A 27,814-nucleotide genomic window follows, 5' to 3' on the forward strand; every position below is an offset into this window, starting at 1 on the left:
AGAGCTAGTGAGATAGTTTAGCTGCTAAACTATCTCACTAGCTCTACTAAAGAGCTAATGTTTGAGCTGGGCCTGAGTGGCCTATTGAAACCCTTACAGTTTGACTTAGTTACTGTGGTACAGCTCTAAATATGTATTTGATGCTTGGCTAAATTTACAATAATCTGCAGAGAAAAATGGGCCAAAATTCCTCCTCATCTCTATAAGTCACTCTTATGCAATTATGAACTACTATGGCATTTAAGGGGCAAATGCTTTTTTACACAAACCCCTGCTGGTTAGATAAGATCTTATTTTAGTTAATAAATGAAATCATTATTGAAAAAGGCTGTTTGTATTTACTAAGGTTATCCATGACCAACAAAAAGAAGGGAGCAGAAATAGTTCTTCACACCTAAGAACTATTTAGGCCCGCTCTAATGGATCCAGAATTATAACGTTTCAACAAGTCAAAACTCATCAGCTGCTGGTCTACATGCCTATAAAAAAACAAACCCTCCTCACACTCTGGGCTCCAGACAAACTTGGCCCTTACAATATTTTTGGCAACTCCTGAATGAGTCATTGTCACTAAAAAGTAGCCTAACTTGCAAATAATGTCATCATCTCAAACCTCACTACAGTATAACAGCAGTTCATCTGGTTTGTCCGAACACTTTAATCACATTTTACATCTGGTTACCGCTGCATCAGTTTTTTTTTTTTTTTGCACAGTAGAAGACTATTGCTGTGATGCTCATACCCCATTGGCAATGGCACAATTACCTATCACCTCACCACCTGTTGCCAGAGAGTAGGAGGCAGGCACCGCTGCCAGAGCGGTGGCGACTGCCGCCGTGGTGCCCCCGGTGGCTGTGAGATGTAATGGCGTGTCGTGGACACGGGAGTAGTCCCTCTCATATTTGACGAGGAGGAGATGCTGCTCCCCAGGATGGAGCAGCGTCTGACGGGTGAAGGTCTCACCGTCTGCCAGGCTCTCTGGCAGCGGCTGGCCACGCGGTTCCGGCAGCAGCAGCAGGCAGATGATGCAGAGCAGGGTGCAGCAGGCAAAGATCACATGATGCAGGAAGTAGCCCTTTTGGTTGTGTAGCTCCATGATGGGGGCAGTGAGCATCCCAAAGCCGGCACTAGCCAGGACGAGGCCCAGACCTCCACCCCTGCACAAAGCAAAAAGAAATCCAGTTAACTGAAACAAAAAGTTTTGGGACACTTACCCAGGAGTTAAAATAAAATAGAGGACCACTTTATCTTTATTGCATCATAATAGATTCATTCATACATTTTTAGACAGGATTTCTTTTACCACCTCAGGTAGAAGGATATGGGATTAGTTTAATTTGAAATTTCTGACAGTTATACCTTCAAAAAAAAAATCAATTAGGCTAACAAGTTTGCTGTTAAAAGAAGGTTTAGGCCTCAGATGGTTACTGGTATCAGAACAGACCAAAGAACTGAAAAAGTTCTGGAGCTGTTCACATTTGCTATTGTACAGATTTTTACATTTAAAGTAAACCTCTTGGAGCAGTGCTGCCCCTCCCCTACCTGTTGCTACACACTACAGGCCACAAGTCTGAAAGAATGCTGCTTTTTTTCTTTATTTTTTTTGGCTGTTCTGAAATTGAAGAGACATTTTCTGTGTGATCTGTAAAAATATATTTATATTACATTTTCTCTGAAACAAAATGACAATAAAGGTGTATAAAGTGTTATTTAAAATATTCAAACAACCTAAACCCAATAAATTTTAATTTATCAGATATTTGAAATCGGTCTGTTTACTAACAAGGCTTATCCAGTAAGGAAAGGCAAAGCAATATTATCTGTATATCACAATTCAGTACGTGGACAATTCAACGTGCTTTACATGAATTTGATGATAAAATAGAAAAATAAAAGCAGAATAAAAGCAAAAACATTTGTAAAACAAATAAAACAATTATACCTGAAAAAAGCAGAATAAAAGCAAGTTTAAAAAAAAACAGGCTGTAATGCTTGTATCCTGCAAATAGAGCGAACGTAACAGCAGCTGAATATAAAACTTCATTATTATCTTCATCTTTTCATTTTTTTGTTTTCCTTCCACTAGAATTCTCTTCTGTTCAAGCTAAAAGTTTGTGCGGCTGATTTGTTAATTACCAAAGGGTTCAGTTGTTCTCATAATTCCCTGTTTAGGTAACATCACTTGATTAAGCCTTTTCTAACATCCCACACTGCGAAACAATTAATAAAAGTACGTATGCTGGTATCATATGGGGTCAATATCTGTACTGGTCAATATTCGCTGCTGCAATATCAGAATTCTATCAGAAATTAAAAGGTTGTATTAGGACCTCTCTCATAAAATGCATTGTTTAACAATTAGTTTAACCGTCAACAGGATTATTTCTACGTTTTAGCTCATGAAAGCCACTCTAAAGCATTGCGAGGTAAAACGTTCCTTCCATTCCAGAGGGAATGATTGCATCATGCCATATCCTAACAAGATGGGTGGAACAGATCAGTCCGCTCTTCTAGTTTTCATATTTTCCTGTATATAAAAATTGTGTAGCACAACTCACATGCAAATAAATGTATTTTAAAGTTTAAATCTAATGCAATCTTCCAAATTAATGACATGACTTTAAAAAACTAGTATGTATTTCTGGAAACAGACTATAATTAACATTGATTTTTATTTTACTTAGCTAATTCTAATAATAACTCCTTTATAATCTGCAAATAAAAGCTACGTATTCCATGTAAACGTGTCACTCTATTCTTCCACCTGCTCCCATGTAATTGTTATCAATTAAGAACCTTTCAAGCCTTTGAAACTGCAGAATATATGTTTGTTAAATTAAGTCCTACAAAATTAAATGATTATTTCATTTAAAAAACGTTATTGTTTTTGCGTTAAAGGATGTTTTTACTTCATCCATCCATCCATTTTCTTACACGCTTGTCCCAAGTGGGGTCGCGTGGGGTGCTGGTGCCTATCTCCAGCAATTAATGGGTGAGAGGCGGGGTACACCCTGGACAGGTCGCCAGTCCATGTTTTTACTTATGTTACAATAAATGAAGTGCATTTCAAGATCACCCAAGTATTCAAAATAGGGTTTCACACAGATAAAATATCTAATAAAAAGTTTGCCTTTCATGAGAGAATAAAGTAACAATGTTTGACGCTAATTATTTTTTAACTCATGACAGAGAGTTAGAAACTAGTTTAATTAGAAATAAGGTGGTGAAAGAAGATAAAAAGGTTTGTATATCATTTCCTTGTTTAAAACAAAGAAAAATTTGGCAAAAATGTTTCTCCAAAGGACAGTCATGGTGTGGACGATTAAATTGAAAAACCCATCACTGTTTTTAGCATTTTATTTAGCTACATTTTTCTTTAATTTTAATTAAAATAAAAGCGTTAGTTTGAAATCATAGAAAATGTTTTAGGGTTTAGATGTAAAACCGACTGATGTGAAAAGCGGGAAATTATCAGTGATATCTATTTTTGCTTCAGTAGCAAATGTTTTGATGAATATGAAAAAAACAACTCCCATTTATTTGAAGTCATATTTTGTCTGATTTTATCTATACAATAAAACAGAATGCAAAGCTCATTGTTTTTTTTTAAGATGATTATGTTTCCTGAATAAAACCTTTTGAAGTTACCAAAGATTAACTGCTTCCCAGTGGGAAACTTGACCACAAGAGGGAGCTGTTACCCTTCATTAAAATGTTACCATTAGAACAATACTATACTGAGCTGTTGATTAAAATACATCAAGGTTTGCTTTGAACCAACAGCTGTGTGAGGACTCACCTGATGACAGTTGGAGTGATTTCAGCACAAAAGAAAATGCTGAGTGTGCTGACGGCATGAGAGGAGAACATGCCGATGATGGAGAAGGCAACTGAGAATTTTCTGTTCAAAGTGTCTCGAAGGACTGTCCAAAAAGAAATCAAAGAAACAAACAAGGCGCTGTCAGCAAAGCAAGAGATCTAATGAGGAAAAAAAGTTTTAGGGTGCAGATTACAGTAACAGCAGCAGTACCTGTGTCATGGCGAAGGCTGTACTTTCCAATCACTGGATTCCATTAGTGAGCAGTGAAGAAAGGAAAAGAAAGGAGAGCAGTTCATTAGTCTGCAGAACGGGGCAGAACAGTGCTGACTCAGAACAAGATAAATAAAAAAAGCCATTCAGGGAATCCTGTGCAGGACATTAAATAATGTCTATGTTCTGCACATATTTGAAGTGCAATCTGTGTTGTTTTAATGTTTCACCACATTTAAAGTGCGTTTCATCATCCAGTTTCTGTTTAATATAAGATTCGATATTTAAATTAAATTTAACATTTCTAAATCAGAAAGTGTGTTTAAGTGATCAAGGGACACAAGCTATGTGTCTCATATGGGGGAGTAGAACATGATGTAATAACGTAAAATCAAGGGGCCAATGTAAAAAAAAAAAAGAAAAAAAAGGCATTTCCCTTTAAGATCAGAGAAGAATGAACTCATGAAGTGTCAGTCTTTATGCATTACTTTGCATTTTATTTTTGCTTTCAAAGCAAAACAATGAAACACGGTAACTAAAAATGTTATGAAAAAAGGTTTATTACACAGTAAAAACTTTCAAATATCTCTGCTAATAATTTGGTGCTGCTCTTGATAAGAATCCTCCCCAAGACTTTTTCCACTGGTCATCAAGGATCTTTTTAAATTTATTTCAGTTCAGTTATTCATATAGCCCATACAGCACATGTCATCTTAATGAAATTTACAGTCGATCCGATCAAATCATACAGGCAGAATGTTAGAAGGTTTCTATCTAATGAAACTTAGCTGATTGCATTGACTTTGCAGAATTCCTTCCTCCCGAGGGAGCATTTAGTGACAGGAGACATCTGCTTGCACAGTGGTGCTGACTTTTAAGCAATCCCTCAAAATATTATTTGTAAAAATATCAACAGTACTTTAGAAAGCTGGTGGAATGCTCTTATATGCTGGAGCGTAAACATCCACTAAAAGCTTCTTGGTTGATTAGATTCGGTTATCTCACATCAGTATTGCTCTGTCAATCAATCAAAGCCCACTTTCCTAGTTTCCATAGCAACTTCAAAGTCCATGCCTGGGGATAAGTGTTTACTCACAGTTGAGCAGACCCAGCTGCAGCAGCGATGCCAGAGCTGTTATAATCATGAAGGTGAGCAGTCCTCCACGCCGACCCATCAGCCCCACTGCAGGGCAAAGAGCCAAGCATGTGGCCACAGCAATGCCAGCCATGGTGTAGTAGTCGGTGTGGCACAAAGCTGTGGGCTGGGCCTCCGGGTCCATCATACTGCGGGCAAAGCAGTGGTGGATCCCATAACCTGTCAGACTGGATAAATGCACAGTGAGAAGAGCTGTGAAACGAGTAAGAAGTCTGCAGAGGATGTAGTCTGTCTACAGATGAATTAATTTAAGCTGTCAACACCGAAGTTGGCTCGGATTAGCAAAAGAACACACTTACGAGTTCACGCATAACACCACAATGTTTTTCCACAGGTTCCTGGTGCTCATCATCTTGACAATGCAGCTCCTCTGAGGTTTCTTGTGTAACTCCTGCTCCAGCTCTGGAGGGAAACATGAAACACACACCTTAAGTGCTATTTTAAGTAACTAATGAGATGGACGCTCTGGGACGAATTAGCACAGAGAAGCTAAAGTGGCACTGCGCCTGGAAACACTAGCCATCTTTGTTCTTTAGGACTGAGAAAACAAATGATATAAGCCATTAAAACATGAGAGAATTAACTATCTGCTCCAGAGATAAGGATGTTTTTATGATATGGATTAAACGAATAGAGACTGATATAAATTGTGAACAATTGTTATTGGCAGATGCACTAAGATTTAGTCTAGATTTAAATTTAGACTTATCACATGGTGTGAAATAACTTGCATAAGGATTAGTGTGAGGCAGCAGAAGGTAAATTTGGTAACATTCATCTGCTAAACTCCTCTTCACCTGCAAGAACTCCACTGGGCTCTGTTGTCATGTCAACCTTGTTCTTCCTGGCGATGCGCAGCATCATGGCTTTGGAGCGCCTGTAGTGTTGGGTTGCCAGCAACCAGCGAAGCGATTCAGGGAAAATCCTGCAGAATGAGAGGATGAGCAAAAAACTTGGAAACTCTGAAAGGTGTTGATGAAGCTACTGCTTGGGCATCAAATATGTACTGAATTCTAGAAATAGAGAAAAAAATGACAGAAAGTAGAATAAGCTGTTAAAGAGGCTGAGTGATTATTCCAGTGTTCCTTGCGGGGGCCGGGGGAGTCCATAGCACCACTTCTCTAATCAGACAGCAAAGGGAAAAGACAAGAAAGCACCAACTAAACATGCTTTTTAAAACTCGACCTGTATTGAAACAGATGTCTGAACAGGGAGTGGTAGAAAGTAACAGTGGGAAGTTACCCTGTGTGAATGTTGTGTTTTATGCAAGGAAAATTACAGGTTCAATGGACCCTGTTTCAACAAGGGTTGAACTATTTTGTCAAAAATCCAAACTGCAGTTATTTTCAACAGATGTGGTGATTTAATTGTAATTTCCCATTGAAATAAACACAAGCATGTAGATGTTTCATGGTCTTGAAAGTTTGCCAGTCCAGCGTCCATTTTTGCAGTACTTTGCATGAAAAAAAAAAGCTCTAACTTCTATTATCATGCATGGATCTGCATTCTAGCAGCTGGCTAGTTCAAGTGGTAAGTCACCCGTCCTGCAAAAAGGAAAAAGGAAGCCTGTGTTCTTATCCAAGCTGGGGGGAATGAGCTTCCAGTGTGGGTCCTTATGCAAGACCCTACTTGCTAATACCTGCTTTGGGAAGTGGCGGCCTAGTGGTAAAGGCATTGCGCTTGGAATGAGTTAAAGTTCAAGCTACTCTCCCATGGACCTCTAATTGCAAATGCAATTAATTATCCATCCCTAGTTAAAATTCATACTCATGTTTAACATCTTCTGCTTTATCTGGGACCCCAGGACACTGGAGTTAACCATACATATGGTGTTGAAACCTAGAGATTCCCTGACACTAAGATTAGTTGTTACTAAAAGTTGTTAATATAACAGGTCATTTAGGTAAGGCTTAACTTCCATAGATATGTTTTAAAGTCTGAGTTGTTGATTCCCTATAACTGCTTATATTCCAACAGAGCTGCATTCTATAACTTTCTCACTAAATTATTATTTCAGTACATAGAGAAACAATCTCTCTGTATTTTAACGTTTGTAAAATGTGTTGAAATAACCTTTCAATTATTTCTGATCCAGTCAAAAATGTCAAGGAATTGTTTACTGAAAATAGTAAGACATGAGTGACTAGAAGGCAAGAAAATCTGATGCAGCTACTGGCTGAAAATAAAAGACAAGTCAACCTTTTTTTGTCTTTAAAATGTGAGAAACTGTGGATTTTATGATAATACAATAAAATAAAACCCACTGAGTGGGTTATATTATGGGTTGTAACGAGATTTACTATGTTGAATATCATCCTTTCTAAGTATTATGTGGAGAAGGTGAGCGGACCATTAGCACCACTGTTCATCAAATAGAGAAAAAGAACAACTGGCAGCATAGAAATAATAGCATCTTTGCAAAAACCTTTTGTCATGTAAAAAAACATTTACGGTAAAAGAAAAAGCGGCAAACTCTGTGTTGTTTGTTTTGACTTCATAGCTGAGAATATCTGACTTGGTAGTAACAAAAAAATGCATATTGTTCAACTTTCCCTGAACTTTAAAAGTTTTGCTTTTACTTAAACGTGAAGTTGATGAATGCAGCTCCAAAGAGTGATGTTTTTATCCCGTTTAGCATAAATAATTAAAAAGAAAATATGCAGAATTTTTTTGAGGATCGGAGTAAATTTAGCAAACAAAGTCAACTGCTTTATCACAAAAAACATAGCTAGTGTAAAAAGAAGTGCACAAAAGTGGTTATTATATATTCCAGTGAGTTACCAATGTTCCAGAGCACTTCTGATGTCTTATATTTAGACAGAAGAAGAAAACAGACTGTGATGTAAGAGCAAGACAGAAATGAATGAAGAAGAAAACAGCAGGAGAAAGGGAGCTTTGTTTCTGCGTTGACTGCTTCATACTGTGTGTGTGTGTGTGTGATGTGTGTGTGTGTGTGTGCATGTGGGTGTGTGTGTACTGTACAAGCCGTTGCCTGGCTCAGTGTGAGAAACCCTGGATTGATGTGTTGAGAGGGTGGGACTCACCAGACATATGGCAGCATCAGAACAAAAGGGCTGATGATGACGATCTGCAGCACCTGCCAATCATCCCCATTTGGCCAATGGCGGCACAGAGAGGCCACCCCTGGCATCAGTAGCTGCCCGCCCACCTTCAGAAAACTGGCCACCATGGTCATGGAGAAGCGCCAGCCCGGCAAGCACAGCTCAATTCCTAGATGAAGAGGCGGAGCAAAAAGAAAGAGGAAGATTTAGACTCTTTATGCTGTTTCAGTCAGAGAATGGAGCAAATCAGCTTCCATGGTTTAAAAGAGGAAGATAGATGTTTATTTAGCTGAAGGATATACTGTTTTCACACCATGTCTAAAAAGGTTTAACATCACTTCAGTGAATGTATGCCTGACTCAAAGGTTTGAAATAAATCACCCCTTCAAAAATCCCATTTCTGCCTAAAGAGCTGAAGTGCCCCGTCTTAATGCCTGCAACGCCTTCCAGTCCAGATGGCCTGGTCCATATGGTGACGTCCTTTCTGAAGGTGAGCATTGCACGTATGACAGGAGAGAGGAAGGAAAGATGCAGAAACTTGTGCTGTTTGTGACAATTGTTGACTAATATAAATAATAATAAAATGGAATAATAACAAAATAAAAAATTAGAAATAATAATAAAAGTTACGTGTAAAGAAGCAGAATGCTAATAAGTTTTGTCGTTAGAAATTACAAAAGCTGTAGCAACAGAGAACTGGAAAAAATATGGAAGCATAACAGGAAATGGTTAAGAGAGAGAAATGTGTGTAGATGTTGCAGTAAAAGGTTTACAAGAAATCCTTTATTCTTCTATTTTACAACAAACTTCCCCTCAGATACAACAAACATTAAATCTTCTGCCTGAAGTCAAGGAGATAGAAGCATTTGAATATTCCCTCTGGTCAAAGTAACCCTTATCACAATTAAATGAACAAATGTTAAACTTGGATCTTGTAATTTATTTTATCTAATTTACCTTGCAAATTATTGTTCCCCTTGTTTTAGTGAATAATAATAAAAGGTGGCTGAATTAAAACAAACAAACCAAGAGTTTCAATACATACAGGCAAAAAACCTGATATGTAATTAGATTTTTCTAACATTTCATTGAAATTAAATCTATTAAAAGAAAAAACTTGTCCCTAAAGAGTCGAAGTCAATTAAAAGAAAAAGCTACAATGCCGATCCTTTCTCCCACCATAGATAATAGTTTGCTAAAATCTTATTTGAAACCACTGATGTTCAGTTTTTTCTAAAGGTGCTTTGATAAGGCTCTCACTGACTGATTTCTTTTTCCCAGCTGGTTCAATATCTTGCAAAGGGACACTTTGACATGTGGCGACAATATCATCGCGATTCTTTGCTCTCACCTACAGCGTCACTTAGAGGTAATGGTTTTGCACATGTCTAAGACTGTTTTTCTGAGTGTCACTAAACTTAAGAAGCAGAAGAGAGTGAATAAAAGAACATCTTGATACCCAAACATTTTTTACCATGATGCCTTTAATGACGGCTGAAACAATTAGAATAATAACAATTGAACTTTAGTGATCTCACATTGGAGAAATTTACCTCTTCATTTAACCCATCCCCTAATGGAACGGTGGGCTGCCACTGTGGGGCGCCCGGGGAACAATCAGGGGTTTAGGGTGTTGCTCAGAGAGCCAGAGTGGCAGTATGTGGGAATGGGTTTCAAACTCACAACCTCAGGATTCCAAGCTCTATGCCCTCACCACTAGACCACCACTGCCCTTGTTGGATTAACTGTGATTAATCAGTCGATAAAATAATCATCCTCTAATTTAGTAATCAAAAAATCATTAATTGGAATATACAGAATCTAAAAACAAACAATTTGCTGATTGAATAAACTATTCAAAGCACTAATTAAAGTATAAAATCACTCCACAACTATGCAATCCACATAAATTATCTTATTATGTAAATACAAACTTCTATTGATTTAAAGTGTTTGTAATATTGCTGACAACCCACTGTGCTGTAGGGCTCGTTGCTCTTTTAGTGTTAACCAGGTAGCTGAAATCAGATAATAGAAGAGAATAGAATTTTAATGGCAGATGAGGATAGCCTTACCACTGACCATTTGTATTCAAATCTGCAAGGACTCGTGTAAACAGGGACATACTTTCAAAAAGGGCTCTATCACTTCTGATTGTAGGAAAGGCAGTGAGACAAAAGACCCTCTGAGGAGGCGCCTGATCCCACTGATTGCACAGGCATATCAATACACAAACACACAAAGGTCAGGGTTTTTTCTTTTTGTTCCAGCTGACTGTGAGAACTGTTCTCTCCCCCGTGAGCCGATCCTCCCTAACTCCCCTCCTTCCTCCCCCTCTCTGTTGCTCTGAAGTGGCTCTGACTCGCTTTAAAAAGCTACCATCCCCCACTTTCATCCTCCTCCTTTCACCAAGCAGATTCTCCTCTGACTTCACATCTAAAACTTGCAGAGGCTTCACCGTACAAAAAACAGCTTAGAAAAAAAATAGACAAAGAGAAGAAAGAGAACATAATGGAAGATAGAGTGATCAAACTAGTCTTTAAAGAGAAAATACTGAGAGCCTTGCTAGACATGCCACGTTCTGCTGCTGCCTCGCTAACCTTGCCTGAGGCATAACAAAGTAAAGGCTATTGATTCTCTGTCAGCATGAGTTCAGAATGAAAACTACAGTCTGGTTTAGTTTCTCTGATGCAGAACAAGCAGATATCTAGATTTCCTACTGGAAGATTTAGTTTACTTGGGCAGTAGGCCAAATCTTTGGAAATAAAACAATTTGGCCTTATTTATTTCGCCCTTTATTCTGCAGCAATACTAGTTCCTCAGTAAAATAAACTGCCTTAGCCTTTATGTAACACATATAGCTATGGACAGGGAATGCCAGAGTATATTGCTAAAAGAAAAGAAGAAAAAGGTTCAGTTTGTTGATGGACCTCATCTTTCCAGAGTAGAAACGTTTAGTCTTCTGTTAAACACTTTCAAAAGATTAATAGGGTAGAGAAAAAAAAGCAGAATTGCAGCATTAATTCCAATTCATAAAATTCACCCAAACGGAAGTGGAGATTAGAACCAGGGACCAAGTGCTGCTGGCCCCTTTACTGAAAACATACACTGCAAAAATGTTAATATATTTAAATATGTTTTTCTTTACCCTGTCATTTTGGGCTGTGTGTCTGAGGGGACACACAACCCCTTATGATCCGTCATAATTAACTTTTTGAACTGGTGTTACTGGTGTTTAAACACCAGTTAGGTGTTAGGAGAGGGTGATCGACTTCAGGAGAAGACCCTAACCTCACTCTCCTGTGAACATCCAGGGGTGGGACATAGAAACTGTGGAGAGTTTCAAATACCTGGGTGTTCATGTCAATAATAAACTGGACTAACACCGATGCCCTGTATAAGAAGGGTCAGAGCCGCCTCCACCTCCTGCAGCTCCTTTAGTGAGACTTTTACACCCTGTTTATAAAAAGGAGCGCTACCGTAGGTCATTCATCTCTGCTGCAACCAGACTCTACAATGCCACAACAACACTATAATAACACTGCAATAATCTATACTATTTATCCATTTAACAAACCAGAAACCACACTTTACCTGTCACCACTCTATTGTAAATAACATAATGTATAAATAAGTCACCTTAAATCGCTGCTTCTTTATTTTTTACAATCCACTGTATATATCTGGGTTCACTGTATGTACTTCATGCACCTTTTCCTTATTTGTGCACCTTCTGTTGTTTATAAGAGCCAATGCCACAAGTTAATTTCTCCATTGTGAGATCAGTAAAGCTCTATTCTTGAAATAATTGTATTTTCCCTTGAATTAAGTGGGTAACCTTGACAAGGTGAAATAAAATGATTCTGTTTAAGAGAGGAAAAAAATAACCTATTTCAAATGCAGACTATTTATCTTATTTTCTAAGAGCAAAAATAGAGATCAGCATAATTACCAGGTCAAATTAAAGGCAAACACAGTTTTTTTGGATCAGTTTTTGAAGTGTAATACCACATATGTTATGTTATGTTATATGATATGTGGTAAAAGAAGAGACCATAACTGATTTGTCCCTTGGACCAATTTTAATATTTCACCTTTACAATTTACTTAAACAATTATTTTGAAATTGCATTTAGCTTTAAACTTCAGTTGTACCGAAATAGGATCACAGTTTTCCTCCATAACCTCTGCTTAGTTAAATTATGTGCTATTACCATTGCTTTTTTTTTTTCCTTTGTGTAATTATTCTTTTTTTTTTTTGTATGTTCATGAAAAAACATGCGCAACTACATGAGTCATTTCCCTGAAATATTTGATTTAATATATTTAATATGAGAAGTCTATGAACAGTACTACGATTTACTGTATCACATGTAGGAACTAAATCCATCAAGAGGCTCAAATTTCATGAATCAGTAAAAGCTTAGACTAAACTTCTGAACTGCAGGGCTGTGGAGTGCTTTAAAATCTTAAAAAAAAAAAAAAAGTGGAGTTGTAGAATGACACATTCATCCAGTAATGACATAAAAAGGCAACTTATAAATAAGTTTAAAAAGGATAAAAGTGTGAAATCTTAATGAATCTGGTCAAGTGCTGACATATTGCAATGTTCCTACGAGGAAAAATATCACAAATATTAGCCGATTGAGAAAAATTCTCAGCTAAGTTAGCATTAGTGCGAAAGCTGACCAAAACTAACAACAACGACTGTTTAATAACTTATTAAAACAGTCATCTTTATGTTTAGAATTTAAAAAAATAGAACAGTACCTTGAAGAATGTTCTTTGATGATTCTGGTGTTTTTTGTTTTTTTTCTGGTGTAATTTTAAGCCTTTACTATTCATTTATTTATTGATTATTAGAATAAGAAGACTACACAATGACAAAGCCAAGTAAAGTTTAATACTGACAATGTTATATCAATGTAAGGAGAAACCCTCTTCAGTAGCTTGACCTTAGAAAAGATAAGAAATACCTCAGCAAGGGCACAGCATGACAGCAGCATTTAAACCAGCTGAGTCAGCAAAGTCACCCCTCAATTCAATAAAACACAGCCTTAGTACATGCTCTACTTTCCTTGTCTTTGTCATAACCTGAAGGTCTCAGAGAGGGGAGGACAGAGAGGACAGAGGAAGAATGTGAAGCTCAGTTTGCAGCCATAACTCTCTGTTACAACCTTTACTATGGTTGACTCACTGAACATTATGCCAGTGTGGCAATAAAATATACTATATTTAAATCGGAGTCTACTATTGATTATATATGTTGACCTGTTTTACTTTTATGTGTCTCTGGAGACAGTAATTCTTCTGTCGTACCCAAACTGAATCCTCTTCTAAAAATCTACAATAAGAGTTTTATTTAGATGCTTTATTAACAATTTTTAAGAAGAAGGTCTAAGTCATATCTATATTTTCATGACTTCAAAATGACAAAATCTTTGGGGTTATTCGACCTGATAGTCATATTTTTCTTCAGCTACATTATTCTTGCTTTGTTCATTTTTTTTTAAATTTTGATATTTATATTTTGTGTCAAATCTGCCATGCTTTGTGTACATTCTGGTCCTTTTTGATGAAATTATGGCTTTCCCACTGACTTTTATCTGGACTTTCATTTGTAAGGGGTAAGGTCATGTCCTTCGCTCACTCTGTTGGCCCTCTTTACTTAGGTTTTTTTTCCGAAAACAGTTTTAGTCAGTTTTGGCCTCTTTTTGCATGACTTACTGGATCAGTGAGGCGTGGTACGGGGCAATTAGCCAGTGGCTCTGGTGAGTATTTCAAGAAGCTCATGCTGCTTTGATAGTGGCCTTTAGCTTATCTGCATTGTTGGGTCTGGTATCCTGCATCTTTCTCCCTGCATTAGCTGGGGTTTAGGTCGTTTGCTGACCGTTCATATACAATGATCCCCTGGTTGTCAGACCAGGTACTGGTAAATCATGTTTCAAACAAGAGCAACACACACAACAGATATCCCCCTTTTTGAATCCAGAAGGCATTCAGCCGGTGGATGTTACTACGCAACAGAAACACACCTGGACAAAGCAAGTAAAAATTGGGACTACAGCCTTCCAAAAAAGAACAATGAAGACAAAAGTTACTGAAGAAGCCATACAGCTCTCCACTATAAAACCTAAAGCATATGAAGGTGTGTACATGTTAAACAATAATATATATATTTTCCAGTATCTGTGAGATGGACTGTGGCTAAATGTCCTTTCATGCAAAGGAGTAAAGGTGACCACATAGCTGCTATGGGACGGATAGGAATGTCAGGAGGTCTCTATGCTAAATTAACCATCGGTAGGAAGCATCCCTCTTCCTCTTCTACCCAATTCCTTACTGTCAGCAATATTCAGATAGCTCTGATGCACTTCCTCTTTGGCTTAAGTGACCTAACCTATTTGCACTATTCAAAATCAGCGATTGTTGGAGGACAGGACTGATCTCACTTATGGGAAAATTACTTCCATCCCGGGTTACAAATGAGAATGAGTTTAGTTAATTTTAGTTTTTGCTTCTAATCTCACAGAGCATCTGAACTCCTTTAATTATTGACACATATTTACTTGTATGTACTTTTCCAATAAATGCAGAAGTAACTATAGCTTTCCATTTGGTTCTTACTCTGATTGAAGAGTTTATTCTCTCAAGTGACGGAGCAATTCTGTTACCTAGCAGCTGCATATTTACTCATCCAGAAGATGCTTTTCAGATTTCCATCTAGACAGCCACACCTCTAAACCTTTCTGTCTGTTCAGGTAAGAAATTAATGGATTCACTGTTGTAAACCAATATTTTCCATCATCCATAAGATACCTGAAAATTATGCCTTTTCCTGATTCTAATAAGAAGCTGGAAAACATTTCATTTTTTAATATGTAACATTTGAAGACATTTTTACATGCCTTACATTTTAGAACTTGTTTATTACCGTCTGCGAATTTTAAAAAAATATGCAAAGAATTCAACTAAAGGAGTAAAAAAGCTGCTAAGCTGAAGATAAAACTGGTAAAGTCAGATTTAAATGTTAGGACTCTACATTCACTAAAGTATTTCAACCAAACTTTAAAATTTATGTAATTTGATTACATTAGAAAATCCCATTTTGTTGTTTATGATAATGTGTTTAAGTAAGACAAACCTATTAAATAAACCTTACATGATGCATTTTCATTAGTTTAATAAAGGTTTTTTTTTTTTATTCAAAATACTTAAATGTCAGGTTTATGAATTTAGAATTAATAAAGTATACTTAAACAAAAATACTAATTACTGTATTTATTTCAAACACATACCGGGTACATTTTATTAGTTGGAACTACATAATAATCAGATTCCTTTATGTAATTCAAAAAGGAAACTTTATTTAATTTAAACAAACACTCATTATTATTGATTTTAAGTATGCTTTATTAATACTCAATATATAAACCCGATTTTTATGTATTTTAAATAAGTATGGTTCAACATTGCAAATATTAGGTCAGAGCAAAGGTTGCCAATAAGCAGATAAATATACCACAAACACATTTTATTTATGAGAGAAAACTAAGCATCCGTCAGACTGCTCCAGTAGAGTTCATTATGCAGTGCGTGCTGCAGAGAGATAAGCAAACACAGAGATTTAATATGAGCGAGAGGTGGTGTGGGTGTAATAAATCGGGAGGGGATGAGGTAGAGGAGGGGGGTTAATGGGGAGCAGGGAAGATTTAGAAGCAGAAGTTTAGGACTTAATTTACAACAGCAGTGGGTGAAAAGAGCACAGGAGGCATGCAGAGATATTTCTGGAATACTCCTCCTTCATCTATAATACAGTAAGTTAATCCTACATGTTTATTTCTACCTTTCTGTGCCCCTGTTTGAGCGTACAGCTTTACAACCACGGGACAGTTTGTACTTAGCTCGATGATATTACATTTAAAGACTATTTTATGGATTAATTCAAAAGTTTTAACTTTTTCATCCTAAGAGGCTTCACATATCTTTTTTTTAATATATGTTTTCTTGAAAATGGCTTGTTTGTTTAATCAGGACAGTAAATAAGGATTATTTACTATTATTATTTAGAGGCTAAAGCTAAAACAAAAAACAAAAATAAGAAAGAACTGACAACCTTTTTTCTATTTACCCATATTCTTTCATTAATCATTATGTTTTTTACTAACTTTATTTAAGTGGCATGTAGTGGATGGTGATGATTAAAGGCTGCTCAGTGGGGCAGAACGAAGGTCCTGGGTTTGATTCCTAGCCTGGGGTCTTACTCCATGGAGTTTGCATGTTCTCCCTGAGCATGCGTGGGTTCTCTCTGGTTACTCTGGCTTCCTCACACAGTCCAAAAACATGACTGTTAGGTTACTTGCCTTCTCTAACTTCTCCTTGTGTGTCTCCCTGCGAAGGACTGGCGACCTGTCCAGGGTGTACCCCGCCTGTCGCCCGTAGACAGCTGGAGATAGGCACCAGCACCCTTCACGACCCCAGCAGGGATAAAGCGGGGTGGAAAATTAATGAGTGGATGGCTTTTTAATAAGAACGCATTTGCTGAGAATAATATCCAAAAGAGACTAATATGGGCTAAAGAATCAAGTTAAAGCAGCTTTTTAAGTTTTGGTTCTTGCCTTTTTATCTCATGTATATAATGACAAACAAAATGTTTCTAGACTAGTGGGGTCCAATGAGTACAGACTGTTTGAATGAGAAGGAAGCATAACATACATGTCATACATACATGCAAGGAAAACTATTCATTTTAAAGCAATAGTTGCATAACCAGGTTATAATTTAGTGTGGATTACCTTCAAACTACAAAGGGTTTACAAATATGTCTATAGGCAAAGATATCTACATAAACCTGACTGCAGCTAAAGGGGGGATGCCTTGGGGGTCTGAAACCCTCGAAAAGGGCTTTGCCAAATCCGTCTCCACTCAACTAGCGCTGAATTGTTGAATCATATTTTGTGGTTCGTTGTTTTTCTGATTCAAAGTCAGATCAACTCATGGCACTCCTGTCTTTGTGTGATCTCATGCCAATCTAACTGACCCTGGACCTGGACATATTTTGTGGAAAAATGCATATCCATGAAACTGCCGGTCCTTTATGTGCAATTTGATTGGTCAGATCAGCTTTGCTTCAGGCTGCTGAAGAAATTAACTAGTGAAAGTGTAGTGTGACATAATGAAGTGCTTTGTTTACCTGCAGCAGCATCACCTGACAGTGAGTCAAAGGCTAAAAATACATTTGGGCACCTGTGGTACTGTAAATGCGCAACTATGCGCTAAGGCAGACTGGCACCCATATATAGAGAACACCATCCATTTTAGAGCACCTAACAACTGAATCAGCCAGATTGTGGAGAAAAGTGGGTTGCCCTGCAGAACAATCATCACAGACTTACTTAAAAACTTGGTTTGAGGATGTTTTATCCAGCTTTCTTTGACCAGCTATGCCTTTACCATAAGATGCTTAAGCAAGTACATTTTCTAAGAGTCCATCTACATCTTTACTGCTAGTCTTGTTTTAATTTGAAAAAAAAAAAACGTGTTTTGTTGGAATGAGGTGCTGGAGAAATGTCATTTAATGAATCATGTTTAAACCTATTTTGTTTTTACTGTAAACATATACAACACACCTCCCCCAGCCAACAAACTCCTAACCCAAACACATTTCGCTTCACTTCAAACTGCATCCCTGCACATAATCAGGTCCCCTCTTATCCAACCAAAGACATAGATGCATATTCAGAAAAAAGGAAATGCAGTTTCTGATTTATGCTTTTTGAGTTAAATCAACACAGAAATGTTTTTGTTATATTTCATCCCATTTATCTCACTGACTTCACATCCTGGTGTTTACATCACTGATAAATCCTAGTCCTCAGAGGTGTCTCCACAGACGGCTCCACTGACTTTGCTTTGTCTGTTTGTTAGGTAGAAGGGAGCCATTGAAAATGTATCAGGGACCCCTGCAGAGGGAGGACAAAACAACACCCTGCCACCTGAGAGAGTCTGAGCTTCCCACATCATGTCTGACTAATCTCACAGTGGCCTGAAAAGGCCCGCAGAGGGTGACGGGGGGGACGGGACATCATCTGCCAGTTTTCTGTCAGCCTGACGCCCCGAAGAACCTATTTGATAAAGCATTTAACATAAAATTGAGAGACTTTAGTTAAGAAATGAAAGAAAAAAATAATTCTTTTACAATCTTTGCAATTTAATTTTCTCTTCATTTTCTCTAATATATTAGAAACCCCATGAATTTCCTAAAATATGTTTAAAAGACTTAAATTAAGGCCAAGCCAGAGTCCAGAGAAAAATCAATTAAACCATTCAAAAATAATAACAATATATTGTAATCAATCCCCCCAACATTTTTTTAAGTTATCACAATGGGATATATTGTATAGGATTTTGAGGAAATAGAATAATACCGTTGAGTATAAGGCTGAAACATAACAGAATGTGGAAAAAAGTGCAGTGGTGTTAATATTTACCAAAGGCAATGCAGTTTTTTTTCTGCCAAGAGGGGGAAAACTATTGATTTAGTTAATTAATTTCATGGGAGCAGGCTGGTCTAGATAGCTTGTTTCACATATAATAAACAAAACCATTACTTAACTGTTTTGTGTATTTATCTAAGGTATCCTTGTACAATGAATATCTTTGATATTCTGAAATATTTGAATGCAGCAAAAAAAAAAAAAAAAAGAAAACTAAACTAAAGCTTCAAGGAATTAAAATGTCTTTCTTAAGCAGTTAAATGTTTTAAAACTCTAGGTTTGTTTTGTCTACTTTGGGATTAATTAATCAATTAAGTTTCTGTGTTAAATTAACAAAGGGGCATTTTTGATGGGGTTTTTTTGTAGTTTTTTTCTCCTTTTGTCCTTTGTTCCCTTCAGTGTTTCATAGCTGAAGAAAAAATAGAGGAAGATAAACTGCAGCAGGAGAGCAAGAAGACAACTAGCAGGAAGAGAAAGCTTGTACTTACTGAGCACGTAGAGGGAGAGAGCGAGGCCCGCCAAGCAGAAACCCTCAAAGAAACGTAAGGTGCTGAACATGGTGACATTTATAGAGAAGGCGACAGAAAGGCCAAACACCAGCATGAAAAGGGCCGAGAGAATCAGCACGGGGTGTCGGCCAAACCTTGGAGACAGAGACAGAGAAGCAGCAAAGAACTTAAAGAATGAACTAGTGTGATTTACTCACACACATCCCAACATATCGGGCTTATACGTACAAAATTCCCCATCCCCAAATCATCTGTCATTAAATATTATGCTGTAATATCTTAACACTTCACTGGAACTGAGCTTTCCTTTCAACATCTCCACAGATTGTTCCTCTGATTCTGCTTCAGAGATCGTCCTCAACTCTGGGTCAGAAAAGGTTTCACATTGAAGTTTGGACGTCCTCAACTCTGGGTCAGTGGAGGATTCACGAAAATATTAAAACTAGTACCTTTTTCATATGTAATTAGTCGAAACATCTTCACACTTAACCCAGCAACAGTGGAATTGGTTAGAATCAAGCGGTTTAATGCAGAATTTTGCACTTTTACAGTTTTGCTTCAGTGAAGTTTCAAACGTTTTACTATTTTTTAAATATTTTCGGTTTCATAATGGAAGTTAAATGACGGAATCTTTGCGCTCCTAGAGTGAGCCAAGTAGAGCTTTCGAACATTTTGCTTTTGGCAAACAACTTTTGCTAACTCGCTGAATGTTTAAACTACCCATTCGAATTATACATCAAAACGTAGTTAAATTTTGTCAGGATTCAGGAAATGGAACTCTCATTGGTGTGGGATTTACAGTTTTCCTACAGTTTGGACCAGACCACCAAGACTAATGTAGCCCACATTGTTTTCCGGACACCACCTAGACAACCAGCGGATGAATGACGACATGCGGCTAAACATGTCATCACTGGTCAGATCAGGGAGGGGACCAGAGAAAATTACCGAGCCCAACATTGTTTTGGCAAACTTACACACTGAAGCAACACTAATTTTAGTGACCTCCGATCGGCGTAACCGGGTGTCATTACCGCATGAATACCCAGTGGGTACGTCATTGAGCGGGAAAAAATCGGATAGAAATACGGATGGGTTAGTGGTGACCAGTGGGCAGATATCTACGACTACGTTTTCTGCGTACGGTTACCCAATCGCATAGCTGCTCAGGCAATGTTAGAGGACAACCACGTGGGGTGTCTTCGTGGCTTAAAGGTGGGCCTATGTTAACACCTGGATGTTCAAGCTAGGCTTTAAAGTGCTTCTGGACAGTTAGAGTTACTTAGATAAGGAGATATCACAGAAAGAAAAAGACAGAGAAGCCTGAACAACAGCTCAGCAGTCAAAACAGCAAGTGAACTCAATACCGCAGTGTGGGACCCTCTAGTGACATAACCAAAAATCCCAGAATGGCAGATCACTAAAGTTGGTCCACTTCATGTGGAGCAGTAACATGATGCCCATGTTTAACCGTTCTCCCAAGCCAGACCAATCATATCTTTCCTGCTGGAAAACCCTAAACCCCTGTGAAAGGATGTTTGACACACTACTGTTCATCCAACTTAACAGACCGAGATATTTTAAGCTGCATAAGCAGGCAGCAAGGTACCAGAAGAAAAGACTAGTGATATTACATTTCTACAAACTAGTAAACCAATCGAGGAGGTTTTAAAACCCTGTGGGCGAGCCAGAGCCCCTGGAGAGAACCCACAGATGCACAGTCACAGCACACCAACATCACAGAGAAACACAGCAGGTGAGCTTTGAACCCTGCAGTGCAGTGATGCAGCAGTGTTAATAACTATGCACAAGCTTTTTTAAAGAATAAACTAGTGTGATTTACTCACACACATCCCAACAAAGTGGGCTTATACGTACAAAATTCCCCATCCCCCAATCATGTGTTTTTAAATATTATGCTGCAATATCTTAACACTTCACTGAAACTGAGCATTCCTGCCACCGTCTCCACAGATTGTTCCTCTGAATCTGCTTCAGAGATCGTCCTCAATTCTGGGTCAGAAAAGGTTTGACATTCAGATTTGGACGTCCTCAACTCTGGGTCAGTGGAGGATTCACATTCAGGTTTGGACGTCCTCAACTCTGGGTCAGTGGAGGATTCACATTGAAGTTTGGACAGCTCTGAAACCTCTTCTATTTCTGACTCACTGTCTTGTGAGTCTTGTGAGTCGGTTTCCTCAGATGTCTCACTTGCCATAGACAGAAAGTTGTTCATGAGCGTCGGGTCTTTTCTAAAATAGGGCTCAATATGATCAAGATATTTTTTCATATCCTTCATTTTCTTCATGATGGAAGTTATTTGCTTTTCAATCTTGTGTTGCTTCGTTTTTCCCAAATAGGCGAACCATGTAGACATCCCAGGTTCCAAGTTTTGTTTTTTTTCCTGAATCTTTTGCAAAAAACTTTCTTCAGTTTTCTCCAACTCACCAAGCAATTCTTGAGTCTCTCTGTAACTCTTATCCAGTTTAGTTTGAAATGACAGTTCTTTTGTCAAGCTCTCAACCTTTTCCATCAATATCTTGTTGTTTTTCTTTAACTTTTCCTCCTGCGCTTTTGCAATTTTGAACTGAAGCTTCATTACAGTTGTATCGACTAACTGTTCTTCTGCTGTTTTTGCCTGCTGCTTAAGTTCAGCATTTCTCTGACGTAAAGCTTCTACTTTTTCATCTTCCTGATGTTGTTTCATCCGGAAAGCCTCCTGGGCTTTGAGTTCCTGTTGAAGCTCATGGGCCCTTTTTTCCAACTGTTTGCTAAACTTTATCTCAGCTTTAATCCAGCTGTTAGCATCACATGTAAAGTCTATTTCAGGTAAATCCCTTTCAAGTTGCTCGTTAAGTCCACAGAGGTGTTGGACGTTTCTCCTATTCAACTCACGCAACTCTTTTAGTTCAATATACTTTTCCCGGGAAGGCATTTTGTGATTTCTTGCAGTTTAAATCCAAAATAGCTTAGAGGAACAATAATAGTCAGCTTACCGCTGGGAGCCTCAGCTAGAATGCTACCACCACCCTCAAGGAACATAGAAATGATCAAAGGAAATCATGACATCATCAGTGAATTCCACACCCTTTGACTCCGCCCACATTTTTGTGGACTCCGCCCACATTCTTTTTGTGGGCGGAGTCTAAAACATTTTTTTGTTTAGACGGGTGTAAACAAAATGACAAAATAAATCTGTCTAAGTCTAAGTCTTAGGCGGCTGGCCAAGGCTTGGAGCCTTTGTTTGGCTCTTTCCAGTGCTTCAGTTATGGGCACCTGGCTATACCTCTTGGGTACTTGCTTTTTCATTGTACCTCTTAAAAAAAGAGCAAAACTGCAGAGAGGTTAGATGAAAGATCACTCTGTGTACTTGTTCAAAAGGAGAAAGGGGTCATTAGGTTAGCAGGTCAGGTCAGAGCTGCTGCATTGTTTCCATTGTTACTTATCCATTTCCTCCCACGGTCCAGCTCAGGTGGTCCCCAAGCCTGAAGACGTGACCACATTGAACCAACATCGAAAGACCAGACAGAAACCTCAGAGAACAACAACAGACTCTTATTTTTATTGGTATCTAAGAGAAAAAAACTGATTTATTTATTTTTTATTAATTTAAAACTCTTCCCGTGGGAATTTGAGGATTATGTAAAGCTTCTGGAAGCGGATCTAGGAACAGCTGGTTAGAACACAACTTTAGAATAAATGTTTACTGAAGAAAATATGACCAAAACAGTTAACTTTCAGCAAACTATCTAATAAAGAATTAAAGGAATAGTACACCCAAAACATGATTAGCCTTCATTTTCTACTCACCCCCATGGTGAACAACACTCTGGAGTACTTTTTTGATATCTCAAATGCATCTGGAGATCTGGAAGGCTTCTTGCTGTCTGCTGACATTCAAATAATGGAGGTCTATGGCGCCCGAGGCAGAAAGGTCCATAAAAGTCCACAAAAAATGTGTCAATATTCCTCCATACTGCTCGTCCAATGTATTCCAAGTGTCCTGAGTGGGTAGCATCCAGAATTTACTCGAAACGAAGTCATTTAGAATGTTTTTAGAGCATAAACAGTAGTGTATAGGATTTCCTGAAAGCGCGCACATACGCGTTCACGACGCTACAGAAGCCGGCAGACCAAACCAGCGCATTCAGCTCGGCAAAGAACTCATGCTCTTCCTCAACACTGAAGTCCTCAGACATTTTTCTTTCGTTGTTTCTTTCTTTGCACAGGTAAACAGCACATTTCTTCTTCTACGCTTGCATTATTGGCAGAGCAGACGCTGAATGCGCACTTTCATCTGGTTTGGTCTGCCGGCTTCCGTAGCGTCGTGATCGCGCAGGTGCGCGCTTTCAGGAAATCCTATACACTACTGTTTATGCACTAAAAACATTCTAAATGACTTCGTTTCGAGTAAATTCTGGATGCTACCCACTCAGGACACTTGGAATACATTGGACGAGCAGTATGGAGGAATATTGACACGTTTTTTGTGGACTTTTATGGACCTTTCTGTCTCGGGCGCTATGGACCTCCATTATTTGAATGTCAGCAGACAGCAAGAAGCCTCCCAGATCTCCAGATGCATTTGAGATATCAAAAAAGTACTCCAGAGTGTTGTTCAGCATGGGGATGAGTAGAAAATGAAGGCTAATCATGTTTTGGGTGTACTATTCCTTTAAACTTTCACCTTATAATCCAATTCCTGCATAAAAAAACATTCATACTGTTCTATGTTTCAGCCCTTAAATAATCCAAATCCTGTTTGGACAAAAAAAAGTCACTTTTTATGTGATGAGCTGATGATTATAAGGCTGTTTCTGCTTGTACCGATGAGGCTATCCCTTTGTATTTGTTTATGTCAAGTCTTTAAACTGGTAAAAATGAGTCGTAAAGTCAATGTTATAGAGCTCCGTTTTTGCAGTTAAAAGGCAAAAACTATTGAACTACCCATTAGCTGTGTAAGAATTTTTAATATTAAATTCCTGTGAGTCTGCAAACATGAAGTCATGAAGACAAGTTACATAAAAATATGCTGGTTCAGAGCAGATAATATGGTTGCCTTAGCTCTAATAAATCAGAGGGAGCAAAGGAAGGCAGCACCCTGAGATACAGGATGCACCTGGTCTTTGTCTCCTTGATTTTTATTTTTGCCAAAAATCCAACTGAGAAAACGCCTAGGGATGTATGTTTAAATTTAGAAAGACCAGCTACATCTACAGTCATACTGTGTATTCACACAAAACTAAAATCAACCTTTGAGAGCTTGAAACAAAGCCATGTACTCTTCAAATCCATCTCAGCAGCATTTGATGTAGTATATTGGAAGTAAAGTAGAAGTAATGGTAATTCTATTACTTTTTTCCATTGCTTTTAATTGACAAAAATGTGTTAAAAGAAGTTTAAAAAGCAGTAAGAAATGGTAAAGAGTGGTATTTTAACAGGCTTCATCCTTTCGCAACTGATGAATGTGATTATTAATCCATTTGTATCAGTGCAGGTTTGGCCTTTACTGGTGTTTAAGATAATTTAAATATTTAAAACAAGAAGTAAACTTGTTAACAAAGAAAACCAGCTCTTTTTTGTGTAACATTACAGAACCAAACAGCTGTGAATGCATGCAGATGCTGTCCCAAAGTTGACCCTCTGATTTACAGAGGGACAGCTTCCTGAACCTGAGTTCTGTGGTTTCACATATTATTGGTTTCAGAACAAAAGCTGATTTTTTCTTTTCTTTTATGTCTTGTTGTAAACGAATCCAAGTGGGGGTGGTGCTAGCAGGCTGAATTTGAATAAAGTAACAACAACAGCTAAAAGTTTCTTGTATAATTCTGACATTTGGGAAACAGAAATAATCTGTAGGTCTAAAATTAGGAAGTGTCTGGTAAGACAGAAAAAAAAATTAAAATTTTTTTTATCGATGCTAAATATCTAAAATGTTTTAAGTGGATTTTATTTAACCATAACTGAATATTTTTTTATTATAAAGTAGTTAATATCAATCAATGGAAGGATGCAGCAAAATACATAAAACAGGTGCAGCTGCTTGTTTTAAAAGCCAATTCCCCGTATTTAAATTTTGCATTCAAACCATTTTTTATAACTGAATTAAACAGGGAGGCACAGGCATGGGCAATGTGGAGTCAACAAGTCATCTCCATGTCATGTATTTAATCTACCCAGTCAATTAACCAGGTGAGTCCAATCTGCACAGGTTAATTCACGCTGAAGATTGGACTCACCTGCTTCAGTGGCTGGGTAGAACAAATACATGACATGGAGATGACTTGTTGACTCCACATTGCCCATGTCTGGGGAGGCATCAATGCTGTAAAAAAGTAAATCTTATTTGGGACTAGATACGACTAAATGAGTTAAAAGAAAATTATTCTGGTTCCATGAAAACATTTTAGAGCAGACTTTATTCTTTTTGACACTTTAATAGAGTGGACCTTACCAGTCAGCCATGACACCCATCACCAGGTAGCCAAAGATTGAGCCCACCAGCAAGGAGAACTTGGCTATGTGAACCTTCCAGGCCGAGTCACACACCAGGTGCCACTAAAACACAGATAATAAGCAGCTTTAGTAAAGTGGAAATCCTCCAGGAAAAGGTAACTCAGCATCAGAACATGCAACAAGGGGCAACAGCAGCATAGGATGAAAACGTTAATCTTCCAACCTGAGGGTTGCTGGTCCAAACCCCAACTTTCTGTTCAGTCACTGTGTCCAAGACACTTTAAATTTTAGTTGGCATTGCCTATTAATGGTGGGCAGAGGGAGCCTCATTTCTGTCAGTGTGACTAGAGTGCATTAATAGGCAAATACCTATTATAACAATAACTAACTTGAAAAGTACAGGCCTTTTGGCAGGACACCTCAGGTGAAAACCGAAAACAAACATTTATCATTAGATCTTTGGATTATTCTGAAACATTCACATGGAAATCTATTATATCAAGAGAAAACATTAGCATGTGTTGGAATAAAATAAGGGCAAATGAAGGGAAAAATGAAAAGGTGTGAGCTTGACCACTCTGACATCATTTACGTTTTCCTCTCATGGGTCAGTGAACACACCACTGAGGCCCGCCTCCTCTGAAAGGCAGACAGCAGACAATGAATCAAATGTGAAGGTACATCTTGTTCTATATCTGCTAAAGAACTCTTAAATCAGTAACCCTGCAGTCCATTTTAGGTGTGTAGACACTGATTATTATTTAGAAAACTCCCACCCAAGGTTCCTTTAGTTGCTTTGCATGATTATTTTAGAAATAAAAATAGCCTCTGGTGCAGATATGGAATACACCTCCAACATTTGTTTTGTTATGCTGAGTGAGGAAATCTATGTTGCTGATGCATGCAAAGCAGAAATTGGTTGCATTCATTTTAAGCCTTGCATTTTATAAAAACATTTCTCTAAAATCAACCAACTTATATTGTTCACCATCACTGCACTGCATATGGCTCCCAGCTAAACTTCTTCCTTTCATGTTTGGTCTTACAGTATATGTCCACCTTCTCCAACATGTTTGATGCTTTCTTGAATTAAAGCCGATAGCAAATAGGGATTCTTAGTGCTTTCATTCAACTATGTCTTTCTTTATATTATCATTCCATAAAGTCCAGATTTCCTCTCTCACCTAACTTCTCTAATAGGCTGTGGTTCAATGCAGTTCCTGCAGAGTTACAATAGTCTTTGCTGGAATCTAAATGCACACAGTTGGACTTTATTTTCAATATGTTGTTCTAGATTTTCCTTACAGCCATTAGAATTAAGGATTTTTCAATAAATTATTAAAAAAACAACACATTTTTAAAATAATCTTATTGTTATTTTATTACAGAAAATCCAAATAAAAATGGTTGCAAAAAGATGGTGCATTAAGCTGTTTATTTTCAGAACTGTAACCTTGACGCCTGGAGTAATGCCTCTTAGTTTTTATTCTGCCATCCTAATTTGCAGCATTTACCTAATTATTAATGATGTTGATTTTCTATAAAAGCTTTCAGCAACACTCCAAACCTTCAGCTGCTGCTTGTCATATTGAGGTCAGTGGGTAAGCTGCCAGTCAGCTGTTTGTTCTACACTCAGCATCGGAGCACACTGATGGTGAGGATGAGGATGGGGAACAGAGCGTTACCTTGGTAACCACATTCTGAAGGAGTCCCGTCTGCAGCTCCAGCCTCTGCTCCTCACAGGCGCACAGCAGTCCAGTACCGTCCCCGGGTCCCTCCGCGGTGCCGTTGGTCCCGAGCTGCAGTGCGGGCGCCCCAATGGCAAGCAGCGGTGACCCGGTCCAGTTACTATAGTTACCCGCGGGCATCACGCACGTGCCGTTAGGCTGCGCCAGCAGAAAGTGGTCCGAGAACTGGCTGAAGCCGATGAACAGCGCAGGTATCCAGGTCAGGACCACCAGCTGCTTCTGGTGTCTCCCGAACCCCCCCAGAGATGGCAGAACGCACCCGTCGATGTGCGGCAGCATTCGGAGCGCGGGTCGCTCCAGCGGGGTGAAGCCATTCTCGGGCGGGTGTTCGTGTGCCTCCGGTCGGCTGTGCGCCAT

The 27,814-nt window shown here is 38.3% G+C and overlaps 1 protein-coding gene across 1 annotated transcript; it reads right to left on the reverse strand.

Moving 5' to 3' along the window:
• Positions 1–77: 77 nt before the first annotated feature.
• slc22a23 (solute carrier family 22 member 23) lies at positions 78–27,814 on the reverse strand. Its single transcript, XM_015371973.1, has 10 exons — positions 27,395–27,814; positions 25,708–25,811; positions 19,233–19,387; positions 8,231–8,417; positions 5,984–6,111; positions 5,486–5,588; positions 5,127–5,353; positions 4,031–4,063; positions 3,800–3,923; positions 78–1,157 (listed from the first exon to the last, which is right to left on the reverse strand). The coding sequence occupies exons 1-10, from the start codon at positions 27,812–27,814 to the stop codon at positions 737–739; spliced, it is 1,902 nt and encodes a 633-aa protein (XP_015227459.1). The 3' UTR covers positions 78–736.

The sequence above is a fragment of the Cyprinodon variegatus genome, unplaced genomic scaffold (assembly GCF_000732505.1).
Source record: "Cyprinodon variegatus isolate N-32 unplaced genomic scaffold, C_variegatus-1.0 Scaffold67, whole genome shotgun sequence".
Taxonomy (NCBI): Eukaryota; Metazoa; Chordata; class Actinopteri; order Cyprinodontiformes; family Cyprinodontidae; genus Cyprinodon; species Cyprinodon variegatus.